General features: G+C 36.2%; 1 protein-coding gene across 1 annotated transcript in view; it reads right to left on the minus strand.

Annotated features, from left to right (window-relative positions):
- RAPH1 (Ras association (RalGDS/AF-6) and pleckstrin homology domains 1) overlaps positions 1-18,744 on the minus strand; it is an 85,694-nt gene that overhangs the window by 29,719 nt on the left and 37,231 nt on the right. The window contains 2 exon segments of the mRNA XM_090282845.1: positions 1,685-1,759; positions 6,887-6,967. Of these exon segments, the coding sequence (XP_090138971.1) occupies positions 1,685-1,759; positions 6,887-6,967 (156 nt within the window).

Below are 18,744 nucleotides of genomic sequence, written 5' to 3' on the forward strand. Positions count from 1 at the left end.
AGTAAATGTAGCCTTCCTTCGCAGCACTTAACATGATTTAGAATTTGTCTATGTGCTTGCTTGCTAGTGTTTTTAAAATTTATCTTCATAAATATACTGTGATATCCTGGGGGATTGACAAGAGGTGGATGTGGCCATTTTACAGTGTTACAGCCCAGCAGCTAGCACAGTACATGACTCAACAAATATTTGTTGAATAAATAAGCTATGGAAATGGAAAAATTACACTTACTCTGTGAGCAGTGTACAAAACGGACTGGAGGAGGGACAGGCAAGATAAAGAGATCAGAGCCTGTTTTAGGGTGGTGGCAATGGGGATGAAATGGTTGTATGAACTCAATAAATCCTATGGATTACCCCAAGCTTCGCCAGAGCTTTGAGATCATAAGTGAAAAGAAAGCCACCAAGAATGGTAGAGGGCTCAAACCTGGGTAATTGGGAGAATGGCAGCATTCTGAACAGAAATAGAAATGTCAAGAGAAGATGAATATAAGTTGTGAGGCCCAAGGGTAAGGAAACCAAAGACCTGTGGGATTCAAGGTGCTGGTCATCTCCCAGGAAATGCCTGTTGGCTGTCTGGCAATTTGTTGCTCTTAGGTAGAGAGATGTGATCTAGAACAGAGATGGTAGCTGAAGCTATGAATGTGAACTCCAGTTAGAGAGCATGTAAACAGAGAGGAGCTGAGGAAAAGGAAAGAACTTTGCTATGGTTATAAAGTACATGTCTATCATCTGCTTAGACTTCTACATTTCCCTGGCCTTTAAGCTACTTCTAACCCATTCCTAGATATACTTTAAAGACAAGAGAAAGGGTTTCACTGCTGACTCTTGGGTCTTCTCTTTGAGCTGCTTTTCATGATTTTAATTTTAGTTTATCATCTTCTTTCACAAGTTTACAGGGTTAAGAAATGAAATAAAAACTTTTGATACAATAAAAAATTAGAAACATTACCTATAATATGCATATTCTTCAGAAACCAAGCCCAACATTCTTCAATTTAACATTATTTAAATAAAATAATGAAATAAAAAGAGGATTTGAAAGAGGTAGAAAGCTATTCCATCAGCTTCCTTATTCTGTTGTCCTTAGTTAATGATGACAGTGACTAAAAGATTTAAAATTGATGTAAAATACCAGCCCAATGAAAATCTAGCTGGACTGAGTCAAACCATTCTTAAAGTGAAGAAATGAGAAATTAAAACTCAACATTTTCTTCCTATTTGATGAAGCTAATGTAAAATAAGATTCTGTTTATATAAATGAGGTGCTGACAATATAAACAAAAATTAGAAAACAAAGTCTGCTAAAAATAACCCACGGCATGTATAACCATTAATAGTAAAAGTTAAAATTAAAGCAATGATTTGTAGATTTTAAAGTGAAATACAATGTTAAGCTAGAAAAAGTGCAACATACTTAGGAAGACTGTTAGGTATTTATGAAAGTTAAAAGCTAGTGAAATTTTACCAAAAATATTTTCTACTCTCAATATCTTCTGATAGTCATTAAAGTCAATAAATAATTACATTCAGTAAGAGGAAAAAAATACCTCTATTCAGCATAAAGTTGCTGATGTAAAAAAAGTACAATCTGAGAAATCTGAGAGCACAATCAAAACCAGAAATTATATTCTACCTACAAGGCAATAAATATTTACATACAGGTGGAAAGAAGAAGTATCACCTTGGTCAGCAAATGAGAAGGTTTTCCTGCAATGTTTCTCAGAAGAAGGGAGGTTTCCCTGTCCAGATACGAGTGCTTGTGCAGAGAGAGAAAAACAAAAAAAGGCAATAGAAGTCAATAGAGGTTTTATGTGTTTAAAATACAAAGCAAGAATGATTCTCTATTATTAACCTCGTCTCTTTTCCCTAAACTCACTGAAATGTGTCCAAAAGAAACTTAAAAAAAAAAAAAAAAAGAAAGAAAGAAAGGAAAGGAGGGGGAGGCACAGACACTATCAATGCCAATAGGCATGTCCTAGCCAACTCCTGCTGATCCCTCACTCGGGAAAACGGATCATGCACTGCCAAGGTTACAGAGCCAGTTTGTCTTCCAGGACAGGGTTTGTGAGTGCTGTGTACGAAGCACAAATAAATAGGCTTTGAAGACCAATGACAAGTATATTCCTTCCCTTTGTAAAGCCTACTTAAAGACCTATAGCTATTAATTCCTTATATAAGGATACTAACAGACAGTGTTCCACAGTAAAGGACTTGCGTGGCAAATGAATATGAATAAAATATTAAGACGTGTTGTTCCCTTAAATTGGTTAAATTAATTCAATTATTTTCATTAAAATGATTGTGAATAACACAGCCCCTAACTATCCTTTTCTCCATTAATAACTTTTCAGAAATATGTTGTAAGGTAAGTTTATGTAACTGTATTAAAACTCACGTACTGTAAATTACAGCTGTTTTGAGATATAGGTAATTCAGACTTGCCTATCCAAATAATTCCAAATTAGTTTTAATGCTAGGTAGTTACTAACCACCATTTAAAACAATACATGGCACAGCTAAGTGGAGTTACAGAAATACTCTATAATGTCATATTTTATAAACCTAATTGTATATCAAGTTATTCTTGAGAAAAAAAATCTTTTAAAGATTTTATTTATTTATTTATTTAGAGAGGAAGGGAGGGAGAAAGAGATGGACAGAAACATCAGTGTGGTTGCCTCTCATGTGCCCCCAGCTGGGGACCTGGCATGCAACATAAGCATGTGTCCTGACTGGGAATCAAACCAGCGACCCTTTGGTTCACAGGCCAGCGCTCAAACTACTGAGCCACAATAGCCAAGGCTAGAGAAAGAAATTCTTTTAATTTATGTAAACAAATACTAGCGCAGCATCCACTCTCATGAAAGTTCTTTGTCGCAGATAATAAAACACACTACTTTAAGATTAGAAATAGTTACAAAAAATAATATTAACTTAATATCTGCTCATATCTCATTATGTTGAATTAGGATTCTATGTAGTATTTCATTGGCTGTATCTTTTTTTAGCTTTGTTTTAATTCAAGATGAACCTTACAAGCACACCTGCCTCTTTCACCCACTCCTGAAAAAAGAAAGAAAAAGAGAGGGAAGGAAAGAAGGAAGGAAGGAAGGAAGGAAGGAAGGAAGGAAGGAAGGAAGGAAGGAAAGAAGGAAGGGAGGAAAGAAGGAAGGGAGGGAGGGAGGGAGAAACCTAAGGTTTAAAAATATTGGATATAGGCCTGGCTGATGTGACTCAGTGGATTGAGCGCCAGCCTGTGGACCAAGGGGTCGCTGGTTCAGTTCCCCTTCAGGGCACGTGCCTGGGTTGTAGGCCAGGTCATGCGAGAGGCAACCAACCAATGTTTCCCTTGCACATTGATGTTTCTCTCCCTGTCTTTCGCCCTCCCTTCTCCTCTCTCTAAAAATAAAAACTAAAAAAAATCTTAAAAAATATTAGATATACTCATCAAGATTAGCACCAACAAGGTCAGACAAAAGGAACAGAGATAATCATTTGCCTACATGGTATGATTCTCCTGAAGATAAAGACACTAGGTAAGCAGAGATTTCTAAAAATTCAATTTAATTTGAAGTTACCAATCAGGACTGAGGAGAAAACTGGGATTGACAGTTAAAAGAGCAACTATAACTTTGATTGCTTTTACTCTCATTCATTTTTCTGCTATTCACATGTAATGGGGGAAAAAAACATATCCTTCTACAATTATATACAATACATAGAAAATAATTTACTTAAAAACTTCTATTTATCTTACTCATAAAGTTTATTTTCTCAGAAAAACATTCTCAAAATGTGTAGAACATCAATCTTTAGAAAACTGTATTTCAAATTTTAAAAATTGATCTGCTTCAGATCTTACATTCAAGTTTAAGCTTGAATAATATTTGAAGACTCTAAAGTAAAAGTTACCAGTTAAAATTTTTTCAAGGTTTAAATAGCTTATAATAAAAAGAGGATATATTTATTATAGTTGGTGCCTCCAAAATATACCACATCTAAAAAATGAGACCACAAACTATAGGTGGGCATGATCATAAATTTGTTTCTGAGACAGTTATTTATAGCTACTCACTGGTTTATCACTAGCAGGGAGGGAGGCCAGGTTCCCTCTATCTAAGCTAAAAGTATTTGCAGCAGGAAAAAGACCCTGAAAGTCTAGGAATCAGAAGCAACAATTCCTCCCTTCAATAAATGCCTTACTTTATCTACCTTCCTCTACTGGAGCCAGTCCTACACTGCTCTAGGATTCCTCAGAAAGGAGGTGTGGGTGGGGTAGGAGAGGCAGGAGAGCTGGTTACTAGAGAAAGATGCGAGAGGGATGAGAAGAGTGGTGTGCAACTGCAGGACTTAGGAAAGTAAAGGAGAGTGGTTTGGGCATGTCAGTAAATCAGCCTTCAGTCTCGGTCCATGTTACTGTAACAAAAATGGACAGAGCTTTACTTAAATGGGATCTTTTAATATTTCCCTTCATTTATCACTAACAACACAGTCAGTGGCTTATTCTTATCTTAATCCATTTTACTGGCTTATTAGCCCATTTTCTTTCATTTATTCAACTTTGAACCTGCACCCATGCCAGGCACTGAAGATGCAAAGGTGACCGAGACAGGCATTTCTTGTTCTCACCAGGTTTAGAGACTAATAGGGAGAAAACCGACAACTACAATACAGTGTGTTAAATAGTATGGGAGCAAGTAGAAGGTGTACTACCTAATTCAAAAATTAGGGGCTCAGTAAAGTACTTCTCAAAAAACCTCCTGGAGGAAGAGTAAGAGGCAGCTGGGGATGGGCTGGGAGTAGAGACAGAAAGAGAGAGGACAGATATTAGGGGTCTCCATGGAGGTGGTGCTGCCCTCAAGGAGGCATTCTGCTAAAACACTGAGGATATTTTGTGCTGTCACAATAAGAAAGAGGAGGGAGTATTTATTGGGAAGTCAGAAATGCTAGATGTTCTGTAAGAATGGAACAATATCACATAATAACAACAAAAGTCCCACATTACACATGAATTTTTAATGTTCTTATATGAAAATCACACAGATGGCTAGTCCTATTTATAGCAATCTAAGCTTTGAACCTAATTCCATTTTACGTACAAACACAAAGTATTTATATATAATTTTAATATTCAATTACTCTTCCAGGAATGTTATTTACCATGTAAAATAAATTGAGGGAAGCCAGCACTTTCTTTTCTTCAGAATTTACCAAGAGTTATCCATTATGTTACAAAATCATTTCAGCAATGGAAACCTAGCTGGAAGTAAGAGTTGCCAGTACCAAAACTGTCATTACCAGATTGCACTGTTATATGCAAGTAAATGACAGAAAAGATCTGAAATTCCTTTTAACAGCATTAATAACTAATTATTAGTATATTAATGAAAAGACAAAAATGCAGGAATTTCACTGGGTTTCATTAGTAAAGATTGTTTTAAAATACTTCACATTACTCTTATTTAAAATATAGCACGAGAAATCTATATTATAAAAAATAAAAAATAAAATATTGAAAACATTTTATCACTACCTCATCCCAACATTATAAGGCAGGGAATGATTCTGTCATTATGTAATTATAAGTAAGACTCAGCTCATTTGCAAGCATTTGGTACTTCCCATTTTCTTTTCTTTGATGGTCTGCAAACTGTCTCAGCACATTATCGCTATACTGCAGTTAAGGTTATTTCCCGTTTCCTATTGCCATATACAACTTTGTGTGTCTGCTATTATCAATCATAACATGTCTTAATTTTGGGTCCACCCTACATTTCTGCTTTCTTTTTCCTGTAAAAAAATTTTAAAACTAAAATAGATACGTTATCCTAAAATTTAATTTTTGTTATTTCTCCAAACTAGGTATGAAGACATTAAATTCATTAAAAATAGGTACGTAAGTTACATTATCTACCACTTTCACTTGAAATAGAAAAAAGATTATGAACTATTTGTTATAAAATGGGGGTAATTGGACGGGAAGAACTGAAAACTGCTGTGTGGGTGGAAGAAACAAGCAGATGACAATGCAAGTATTACAGTAAGTATGGTTGATGCTTATGAGTGTCGGGTAGGGCTTGGAGCTGAGGTTGGAGAAATGTTTTTCTCTATGCAGTGCTGACCAATGGAAAAATAATATGAGCTACAAATGTAGTTAAAATGTTCTAGTAACCATATTTAAAAAGAAAATGGCGAATTAAGCTAATATCAGTATCTTTTTTTTTAACTGAAAATATCCACACTTTTGTAATTTCAATAAGTTATCAATACAAAAATATCAGAGATATTTTATGTTCTTTTTTAATACCAAGTCTTTGAAATCCAGTGTGCATTTTATCTTTATAGCACATCTTAATTTGGATTAACCGCATTTCAAGTGCTTAGTAGCCATATGTGGCCACCATAAAAAACAGAGCAGCTCTGAAACATACACTGACCAGGTATCTAGTGACCAGAGGATACATTTTTCATTAAAAAAAAAAAAAAAAAAAATTTTGGTTTTCAGGTAGCATCAGTCAAGAGAGTCAGTCGTTCTACTTGATATCCCCATTCTGAAAAACAGCTATATTTGTTAATATCTTAAGAAATTTACAAAAGCCTTTATTTTCGGAATAAAAAAGAAAAGCATGTGCTTTCAGGTTCCAATACAGAACTTTTCTATATTAGATATGCTACAACCTACATAGTCTTACCACTAGTATTAACAGTCAGTGGTGTATCACCGAGTTGCTCATTTGCTTCTGCTCATTTATTTTTAAGTTTGGTTCGACTTTTAATTGAAAAATTCAAGTGTATGACAGGGTTTCATCATCAAAAGTTCCAAAGAATGCATTCCTTTTCATTGATGTTTAAGTAGTCCCATGGACATGCTTATAGAACTTACAGGTGTCAGCTCAGCCTGTTCTTCTGTGAAGTCAATATGACGCTTGGCCTGCTTGCTGGGACATCTCAGAGAACTAGCATGCTGTGAAAATGCAGGAAGAAGAAAATGATAGGTAAAGGAGGTGGAAAAGGGCAGTTCTCATTATCATGCAGGAAGAGAAAAGATCACTGAAATGAATAGTTGAAACAAAATGGTAATGAAAAGTTACATGCACCTTTCATTATATTATGCAAAAATAAAAAAGGTAAGAACCAGATGATCCTGACCTTTGATAATTTAAGGATAACCTCACTGTACTTCTGGACAGTAGAGTTCTGTGAGTGATCTATGCAGAAACACTGTTTCCATGACCAGTTCATGCTCTGAACCTCAACTGGGCCTTGACTGCTGTTTGGCAGCGTTCTAGCTTTCCTCCTCACTCACTCTAAGCTTGTTTTAAGTAGCTTCCAAGTTCTCCAGGCTTCTGATTTCACCCTCCCATCTCTTCATATGATCTCAGTTCCCTCCATTACTGAGCAAATCACATCCCTTTGAGGATCTTCATCACTAAAATGTATCCAAAGCTAAGCATGTCCTAGATGCCACTCACTCCCCCTCTCATATCTCAGTCTCTGATATTCAACTAGTCCAGCTTATTGGTGGCAGGAAGGACTGAAAAATAATCAAGTCTTCTGAGTGCCCTCCTCTCCTTAAACTGTTATAGTCTCGTTTTCACCACCAAATTTCCTGAATTCAGCTATAGTGTACCTCCTCCACTTACCCCTCAATTCCTCATAATCTAGCATATATCTATTTTTTCCAAAGTTTTTATCCCTCTAGTTGTGATGCATCTGTAATTCATTCTCAAAGTCATCAATGACCTCTTAACCAAGAAGGTTTTCTGTCTTTTCTATCAGTGCCCACCACACTGTACTGAAATTACCTGTTTGCTTATCGGTATTGACATCCTCTCCTCATACAATAAATTATAACCTCATAAGGACATTATGTATTATGTTCAGTTTTATCCCTTACAGCCCAGTGCTGTGCCTGAGAATATATGAATAACTATTTTTTGGTCTTCATGCCACATGCTTGGTTGGATCAAGACTGGTTTTGTTTTTCTCCCTCTGCATTTTTTCATTAAACATATTCTCTAACACTGTGTCAATCACTATATCAATGCGAGGACTATCAAATCTATATTGCCAATATACTCATCCTTAGGAAATAGACTAATGTACTGATGGCCAAAGGGGTATGATTAATGCAATTAACTATCAAATAGTTGAGGAAAAAATTTATGTTAAAAGAATAATAAAGTAAATGTGGCAAAATGTTAGAAATTAGTGAATCTGAGCAATGAGTTTCACGAGTTCTTTGTACTATTCTTTCATGTTTTCCTAAGTTTGATATTACTTCAAAATAAAAGTTTCAAAAAATCTATTTTTTCTGGACTCTCACACAAGTTCACTTACTTCCAAATGCTTATTAATTAAAAAAAAAACTAAATCTAAAGTGTTCAGAAAGAAAAGACTGCCTATGTACCATATTAAACAGTATGATGGAATAGTCTAGCTATTAAAATTCAATACATACTTACCAATAATAAATACATGTGCAAAGTGACAAAAAAAATAGAAAATAGTACATATGCAAAGATTAAATGTTGTTACATTAACAAAGAAGAAAAGGGATTATGGAATAATAAGAGCAATTTATTTAATGTTAAGTATGGTCCACTTACACAAAACACTTATTTTTCTACAAAGAAAATGATCTCCCCAGTCTAATTTTTACCTACTCTTAACCACTACTTTATATCTGAAAGCTGTGTTCAAAACACATAATAGAAATGAAATTTGAGAGTCAATTCTCCACATAAATTTTCCTCTAAACATTCTCAGTTCCAAAACTTCCGTTTGTTATAAAACTATCAAATTTTCCATCAATCTATATAAAAAAAAAAAAACAACTCTCCACAAATCTCTGCAAAGTAATGGACCACTACTCTTTTGAACTGAATCTGAAACATGTTAAAATGAAGTATGATTTATGAGCCAGAATCTTACGCGGGGTGGGGAGGAAGGGGGAATATATAGAGTAGCACTGATCTGAACATAGGAGCCAAACCATAAATCAAGAAATAGCATCATACTAAAGTCATGGTTACAAATTAAGCCCTTCCTTTTGATAGCTAACATCTTAGATTACAACTGGAAGAAGTGGAGGTTTGTGAACACACACTGGTGTTTCAATAAAGCAGATTTACATTCCCCTTTTACTGACATGTGTATGCACTTTTCACAAAATTAAAAAAAAAAAAAGCTGGCATGGTAGTTGAGAATGTTGACCCAGCATGCTTGGGTTCAAGCCCCAGCTCAGCAATTTACTGGCAATGTGACTCTGAACTTATTATTTAACCTGTTTCCTCATATGTAAAATGGGGTAGTAATAGTATTTATCCCCAAAGGTTGCTAGAAATAGAATTCTATTAGAATTAGAATTCAGCCCTCATCTGAATTTTATAAGTCTCAATTCATTTAGATGAGAGATAGCTTAAGAGCTGTTAATTTTTAACTATATTCAGAAATATACTAACCACCACCACAAGATGGGGATGTTACTGCATAAATCGTTTTGCCTTTTTTTTCCAGCCCCTGTAAGCTCTGTCTCCAAGGCCTGGATCTTAAAAGAGGCCTGGCCATTCCAGCCTTGTCTTGATTCTCCTTCAATTCTGTGATGAAGCAGCATGGTATTGCAGTATGAGCTCTACAATCAGAATGTCTGGGTCCAAATCCCTGGTGAAGTTATTTAGTCACTCTCAGCCTTAGTTCCTTCCGCTGTGAAACAGAAGCAATGGCACCCATTCCACGGGTCCCAGGCAGGTGTGTTAAGATATGCACAGCACAATGCTCACCACAGAGTAAGCATTCAGTATAGTAGCTGCTATAGTTTCTCGCCACCCCCCTTTACTCCTCTCCTTTTACTGGCCATAATATAGCCAGTGAGTATTTGAAGGCTTTTAAAGCTATTTCTTTTATATTTTATAGTCCTTATTAACTTTAAAGACAGATGAATATATGTCTATTCTTGTTAAAAAGAATTTTACTAGCCCTCCACAACACAAAACAAAGAAGAAAAACAAACTAGACTTAAAACCAAATAGAGATGCCTTTTTACCTCTGCAGAGAAGAACTGCACAGATTTCTAAGAAATACACACAAAAAGAATCAGGATACTTATGCCGGAGTCAATGGGGACAATTAATGTGTTTGAAACATGTTTATAAGTGAGAACCAGACATTTCCCCTGGCTTTTGCCAAGTCTACAGCTGTTCTTTCACTTGGTACCAATTCCTTCTGCTATTAACTCACTAGGCTAGTCCAATAAAATCTGGAATTAAAACACCAAGTTGGTACATGTGAATAAATTTCTGTGAGATGTAGCAACACAGCAATTAGACTTTTAAGAGAAATGTAGCTGCAATAATTGAGAATTCAGTTGATAACCCCAATCTTTTAGATATCTAGGCCTCAAAGTTTTAGAAAGCCCTGTGGTTCCCTCCCACCCAGTTAATACTCCAGATCAAAGCGTTGTTTGCTAAGAATAATTCAATGGACTTCAATGACAGTAGGGGTTTTCCTCTGATGCTACAAATACAATTGCCGTTTTCTTTCCAATACCTCAAAATTTCTACACACATTAATTCTTGAAATAGTTCCGAAAAGTAAAGGAAATGAAAGAATTGCTTTGAAGCTATGATACTCTTTGTTGCATATTATGAGTCAGTGTATCCATGAAAAATTTCGTTTAGTAATAATGCCTATACATATGAAGAAGATAACAGTAACATTCAAATCTCAGTAGCTCAGATACTAAAAAATATTTTATCATAATATATGATAAAATCATCAAGTATTAAGATTAGGCAAAACCCCTTTTAAATCTGTCATAAACTACGGTGACGGCTTTTAAAATCATTTTCATTTTAAAAATACATTTTCATGTATAAAATTCCAAATTCAGAGGACATTAAAGTTTAAATCTCACCAGAAAAGACATATTTAATCATTAACTTTTTATCAGTAAACACCATTTATATAAAATTTATAACATGCAATTGTCATTTAAATTTACAAACTGCTGTCTTATTGAAAAGTATTGTTTTAATCAGTTAATATGAATAAAAACACCACCAAGATGACAGAAAATTATCTGCAACATTTATTTCACATTGGTTAAGATCTAAAGAATTTATTTCAAGTACAATGAATTCTAATTTAAAAAATTAGCAAATAAACATTACTGATAGGTTTCATAAGAACATTGATGAAATTACTCTATAATTAATTTTTATGTTTATCCATGGAAAATATTTTTATGCCAAAACATTCTTTAACATTCTGGAAATAATCATTTTTAACAATCAGCTTCACTTTATTTTTAAGATATTGATAAAAACTGAAAGGCAAGTGTTTAGTTTTGAAATTCAAATACAGATTTCTCAAGTTATTTGACCTACTTAAATCTCTTCTTTGGAACAATACTCCTACCGAAGGGATAGTGCGAGGCTTAAGTGAGATAACATGTATTTCAGTAAGAGTCAAGAGAGAGAAACTCAGAAAAAAAGACATACTCTTCCTGATGTGAAATTGTACTGTGTCTATGCCTGCTGGCTTTGAGACCAAGGAGTAGGAAGAAAAATCATAGTATTATTTTATTTTCAGATGGGCAGTTTGACTATCTACGTCTCCATTATGAGAAAAAAAAAAATCTCAAATTGATTATTCTGCTTTTTGTGTCACTAAACTGCAGCTGAAAGTAACTTCTGTCTTGGGTTTCCTTAACACAGGGATAATTACTGCCTCTAAAGCACCTATTTGTAAAAAACAAGTTTCACTTTTCAGTTTTCATGTTATTTCATTTGTGGCACTAGATCTACCATCTTCAAAGAAAATAACTGCTGATAATGTTAAGAGTGCAGACTTCTAGACAATATCTGAGAGCTTCTTATGAGCCAAATAACATTCTAGGTGCTCAAGATACATCAGAAATCAAAATTTTAAAAACAATTCTCTCTCCTCTTGGAGCTTATACTCAAGAGAGGAGACAGATGAGCAGAATAAAAAGAAGTAAAACATGTGTATGTTAAAGGCAGATAAAATAAAGAGAAGCATAAAAGAGAAAAGAGAGATAAAAGTAATCACAAGGCAGAAGAAGAGGTGTTCAACATCAAACTAGGGTGATCAGAGAAAGCGACACTTGGGCAAATCCTTGAAAGGTCTATGATAGGGGAGGGTGTTCAAGCAGGGGACTAGTGAAAAGGCTCTGAGGTGGTCTGACTTCTGGCAAAGAACAATGAAGAGGCAGTATGGCTGGCAGAGTAAAGGAGTAGGGAAGAAAGGAAAATAGGGCAGAAGTAACAGGAAAGCAGATCCAGTAAAGCCCTGTTGGCCACTGTAAGGATTCTGGCTTTATACTGACAGATACAAACCAAAGCCTTTGGATTTGCAAAGAGGAGGGGCAAGATATGATGTAGCTTTTAATAGTACTGACTGTCGTGTGGGTAACAGGCTGTTAAGGGGAAGATGAACACAGGAAGGAAGACCAGTTGGGAGGCTTTTACAAAAATTTATGTCAAGATGATGCCGGCTTGGCCCTGGCTGGTGTGGCTTAGTTAGTTGGGCATCATCCTGCAAAGCAAAAGGTCACCAGTTTGATTCCTGGTCAGGGCATATGCCTGGGTTGCAGGATAGGTCCCTGGACTGGGCACATATGAGATACAACTGAGTGATGTTTCTCTCTCTCTCTCTCCCACCTATCCCCTTGCTCTAAAAATAAATAAAATCTTAAAGAAATAGATGATGCTGGCTTGGTAGCAGTGGGGGTGGTTCGAAATGACCAAATTCTGGACATATTTTGAAGGTAAAGGCAAGAGAATTTACTGCTGGATTAAAGGGGGGAAGGGTAAAAATAAAAAACAGAAGTAGATAAAAACCAGAAAGATTTTGCCTGATGAACTGGAAGGACAAAAGAGCCATTAACTGAGATGGAGAAGACTGTAGAAGAAGTAAGTTAGAGGGAAAAGATCAGAGCTTCAGTTATACACTTAGTTAAATCTGAGCTACCCATTAGATACCCAAATAGAGATAAATATTGATTAGAGATACAATGTATGAGCCTGGAGTTGAGGGGACACGCCGGATAAAGATACTCTATTTCATCAAATCTAAGATGATTACATGTTGGTACTTGCTTGATCTTTATCAGAAACTGTCAACAGAAGGCTTCACATAACAAAGGATAATTGCCACTTTGCTGACAGAGAGTGATAGATGCCACCTGATTTCAGAACATGATTTCTCAACCTTGGCACTATTTTGGGTCAGATCATTCTTTGTTGTGGGAATTCTCACGTGCACTGTAGGATTTCAGCAGCACCCTTGACCTTTGCACACTATATGCCAGTAGTATCCCTGTATCACTGACAATGAAAAATGTCTCCAGACATTACTGAATGTCCCCTGGAGGACAAAATAGCTCCCAGTTGAGAACAATTATTTTAGAGAGATGATGATGTGGGGGGCAAAGTGTGTCTTAAATAAAAATAGGGTATTAAGACTTGGGTGTTGTCAATGCGTAAGATCACAAAAGGAGTGGCTACAGACAGAAAGGTAATCTGAGAACTGCACCTTGGGCACTTCAGGTCAACAAACTGTAGACATGAGAAGGAAACTGTGAATGGACAATGAGGTACCTCCACTTACTCCCCAAATCCTACCAAAAAAGATAAAAATAAAAGGTTTTTTGGTGTGGTTTGTTTGTTTTCAAAACAAACTTACAAGAAGATATGGCAAAATTTTGGAAGCTAGAAAGCATATAGCTGAGTGGTAACTAATTCAGCAGGCCTAAGAAAAGCTAAATGCTAAGCCAGCACTGGCGAAAAGCAGAGGAGCACCCCAATTTATATTATGTAACCTCAAAAGTCTCCAGAAGCAGCAAAAGTGAAAGTAGGACTAAAAGAAGGAGGATTGGTTGAAAGCATATTTAAGATCCTCTCCTTTATTTGCCAACCAGCAGCAGTCTCCGGTTTAGATTGATATTCACTGACAAGACCCAACAGACCATAGCCTGGCACCAGGTTCATTAAGTTCATAGGAAGGCAAAGAGAGCATGTTAGCATGAGGCATGCTCTCTTCAAAAGATTATCTATACAGCCTAAGAGAGGTCTTTTGTGGACCAACTGTTGCTAAGAGAAATAGATTTTATGAAGTAAGTACAGAAATCGCCTGGCTTAGAAAAAATTTCCTGCTCCACAGAACCAGTAGTACATTATCACAGCTCATGCATGTAGGTTCCAGGGCCCCTCAAGAGACGTGTTCATGCTAACCTACAAGAGTCACACACTGCACAACTGGAAGTCAAGGTCTGTGTCTTTTCATAGGCTTCTAAAGTTCACTCACCATCTTCTTGATCCATATGCACTTATCAATCAGGGGTCAATTTATCACATACAGTATTACCAGAAAACATTCTGTATTTATTAATGAAGTTTTTAGTAAATAAATTCCAGGGGAAAGAAAATACAAGGTCATTTCTCATGAATAAAAGGGCTCAGTTCTACTATTAACTCTGTAGTTAAAGCATTAATTCTCAAGGGGGGTGGGCAATTTTGCCTTACAGGGAACATGTAATGTCTGCAGACATTTCTAGTTGTCACATTGGAGGGAGTGTATGTGCTACTGGCACCTAGTGGGTAGATGACAGGGATGCTGCTAAACACCCTACAATGCACAGAATAGCTCCTCACAACCATAAATTATCTGGCCCTTAATGTCAATAAACTGATGGTTGAGAAACCCTGACCTAGAAGGATTAAATGGAAGATCGCATCCTGAACACTGAGGACCACCCCACATCTCAAGCCTTCTTTCCCAAATTGGCTACTAAAGCACTGGGAGCCAGGTATACGCCCTGCACACAGGGGACTGGAAGAACCTACTTTGGAGAAGCTTACCCATCTGAGAGAAAAGAACCAAAGAATGATCCTAAAGACTCCAAAAGAGATAAAAAAAATTTTAAGATGAAACTAACAGAGATTTAATCAACTGGGGGCAAGTCTGGAGTTGAAATAGTGATAAACATACAAAAAAGAGATATATTTTAAAATCCAAAGAAAATTATTAACTCCAGAAAAACCAAAATATAATGTCCCTGAAAGGAAATGTAATAGAAGTATAGAGTTTAGCAGTAAATTGCAAGTATACAGTCATGACAATATAAACACTGAACAGCAGTAACCCGACCTAAATATATTGGGAGGATGGGATAAAAAGAGAAGTGGGGGGAGCCGTCTAAAGAGCACATGCTCCTATTCGTCCAGAGTGATGTCAGTAGATAATACATGTGACTGGAGAAATAAAATCAAGAAATAGTGTTTTAAGTATAGATTTAATGATATGGGGGTAAATACCCTAAGAATCAGCTAAAAGAGCAGAAAGTTCTTACTTCTGGGAATAGATCAAGTGAGTGCGTGCACATGTGCATGCGCGCATAGGTAGTGGCATTTTTGGTAACAAGTCTTCTTATTTTTTTTAATATTTGAAGTAAAATGCAAATTTATTTCCATGTTAGTTTTTAGGAGAGTAGTGGTATCAAGTCTTATAGAAGAAACATTTGACTCTTTAAGTTCCATGCACATAAAACTAGTATGTTTTTAAAAAATTGTATATGTGTATAGGGACAATCTGATATATGGGTTTGGGACCTAGTATGCCTCCCTTAGTTTTCTTGATTTGAATCAGAACAAACTACATCCAGAAAAAAAGTATATTGAAGCAAGTTCCAGTTAAATCACTTTTCTACTCTTCTGGCCAAGGCAAAAGAACAGGCTGAAGAGAGAAGACCTTAACTCCTTTCCTTGTGTTATTCCTGGTTTACTCACCAAACCTTATATTAAAGCTTTATGTTAAACATAACACCATTGCACATTGATATCCTTGCCCATGGATTACCACTTGAAGTGTTTGCACGGAGAGGATTTTTTTTTTTACTTTATTTGCTCTTTCTCTTTAATTACTTTTTTTTTTAATCCTCACCTGAGGACATTTTTTCATTCCTTTTACAGAGGGGGCGGGGGGGGGGGAGGGACGGAGGGGGGGGAGAGGGAGAGAGGGAGGGAGAGAGAGAGGGGGGGGGGGAGAGAGAGAGAGAAAGAGAGAGAGAGAGAGAGGAGAGAGAGGACATTATGTGAGAAACAGTGACTGACTGCTTCCTGACTGCTTCTCATAGGCTTCCTGACACGGGATCAAACCCGCAACCTAGGTATGTGCTCTGACCAGAAACCAAACGCACAACCTTTTGGTGTGTAGGACGATACTCCAACTGAGCCACACTGGCCAGGGCATTTTACTTGCTCTTTTGTTTGAACTTTTATAACAAAGGTATTTTACAGATGGAAACACACACACAGATCTTCAATGATCTTGACCCAATTAAAAGTAATATAATACGAAAGAAGGAATATCAATATACAAAAAGAGAAAAACCAAGAAAGCACATCCCTAATAAAATAATGCTCATATCCCAATAGGTAAACCTAAAAGACATAAATGATGCATACATACCATTCAATAAGTAGCTGGTATAAATGTAATCCCCAGGTATAGTAGACAGAAATCAGTTTTCAAATTCTCTATAGAATATATATATATACCACTTTGATAAGTTTCATTTTAATTAAATGAAAATTTATTGTTAGATTGATATAATTTGCCTTCTCTAGAAGCAATAAGATTCAAGTTTATCTCCAAACCACCATGATTCATGTTTTCTTTTTGCTCCATGTTAGCTAGAACAAAGATAGGTAAATAGGTAGGTACCAATAATTAGTGAGTGATGAAAAGTAATCTAATAAATTAAATCAATGGGGGAAAACTCAATAACATCAATAGGTATAAATTTTAAATTTCTGTGCAATTCCTTAAACAATGTTTTATAAGATTTTACCTTTTGGTTATTCATAAATAAATTATTTTACCCTGTATTAGAGAGCATTGTAAATACAAACTGAAAGGATAGCTGGCTTTATTTTGTGCCCACTGACTTTCTTCCTTCTTGTTGTTACTCTCTAACAAAACTGCCTTCTCCTTAATAAAAAAACTCAATAAAGAATTCACCTTCAGGAGGTGGAAGAGGGTACAGAAGAGATAAATGGTGATGGAAGGAGACTTGACTTCAGGTAGTGAACACACAACAAACACAGTGTCCATATGATGTGTTGTGGAATTGTGCACCTGAAATCTGTATAATGTTGTTAATAAGTGTCACCCCAATAAATAAAAAGGAAAAAATAAAAAAGAATTCACCTTCACTAAAGTCAACTTTTCCTAAACTTATTTGGTCACAAATCCATTCCTTACCCTCTTCCCATCATATCCTGAAATATGTCATCTTAATAATCTGTTCCTCTATATTATATCACTGCTGACTCTGAAGCACTGTATGACAAAGGCAGACTATGTAATGTTAGCTCCTTCTTACTTATGAGAAATTGATGTTCACAGAGGCTGCATAAACTCATTTAGATTCTATGGGTAGTGAGTGGCAAAGAAAACACTTGGAATGAAATTTTCTGGTTCCAAGCCCAGTGGCTCTTTCCACTACACCACACCAACACTTCGATAATAAAATAAAGTACTGTAAACCCTAAAAACTAGAATCTTAGAAGACTACAATAGGAATGAATCTTTTTATTAAGTTATTTTATAATAAACATACACTAAGCAATTATTAGCTTACAAGTCACACTGGGAAAAATGTCAAATAAACCACATTTCAAGTTTTTGATTAATGTGAAACAACTAACATTAATTCAAAGTAGTCACAGGAATAAAAATGAAGACACTAAGTTACTTCTTTATTTTTATTGTTTTACACTATTACAGATGCTCCCATATTTTCCCCCTTTGCCCACACCCACCCCAAAATTTCAATTCCCTCTGGCTATCACCACACGGCTGTCTCTGTCTATGAGTATTGTATACGAGGTCGGTCCGGAAAAAGTCCAGCCACTGTTAATATAACAGTTTGCACAATATCGATGTAACCTGGCAGCCAAGGAGAGTGGACTAGAATGTGCATGCATGAACAATGATGACTTCACTGTACTAGTCAGTGAGGGCAGAAAATGCTGCTGAGTGAGCATGTGTACTGTTTGGCCGTCGCATTCAAAATGACTGAGTACAGCAACAAATCTGCATCAAATTTTGCTTTAAGCTTGAACATTCCTCTGTGAAAACTGTTCGGATGATTCAAAAGGCTACAGCCCTGCACACCTGGTGATAGGCAGCTTCATCACAATGTGCTTGCTCATGCATCACATCTTGTGCAGAGTTCTTTTGTGAAACATCAAATTACCCAGGTGGCTCAGCCCCCCTACAGCCCAGATCTGGTGCCCCGTGACTTCTGGCTTTTCCCAAAGCTAAAATCACCTTTGAAAGGGAAGAGATTTCAGCCTGTCAATGAAATCAGGAAAATATGATGGGGCAGCTGATGGCAATTGGGAGAACTGTGTGAGGTCCCAAGCATCACTGTCTTATGTGCATTGTTTCTTCTATCTCATATCTTTAATCAGTGTCTCCATTTTTCATATTCCATGGATGGATACTTTCTGAACAGACCTCACCCTCTTTCTGGACTAGTCCCCTCACCCTCTTTCATCCAGTCCCCTCCTACCCCCCCCATCTGACAGCTTTCAGTCTGTTCCATGTATCCATGCTCCTGTTTCTATTTTGTTCCTCATTTTATTTTGTTCCTTAATTCCACACATAAGAGATCATATGGTATCTGTCTTTCACCAACTGGCTTATTTCACT

The sequence above is a fragment of the Furipterus horrens genome, unplaced genomic scaffold (assembly GCF_987537825.1).
Source record: "Furipterus horrens unplaced genomic scaffold, mFurHor1.1.pri manual_scaffold_1, whole genome shotgun sequence".
NCBI classification, from domain to species: domain Eukaryota; kingdom Metazoa; phylum Chordata; class Mammalia; order Chiroptera; family Furipteridae; genus Furipterus; species Furipterus horrens.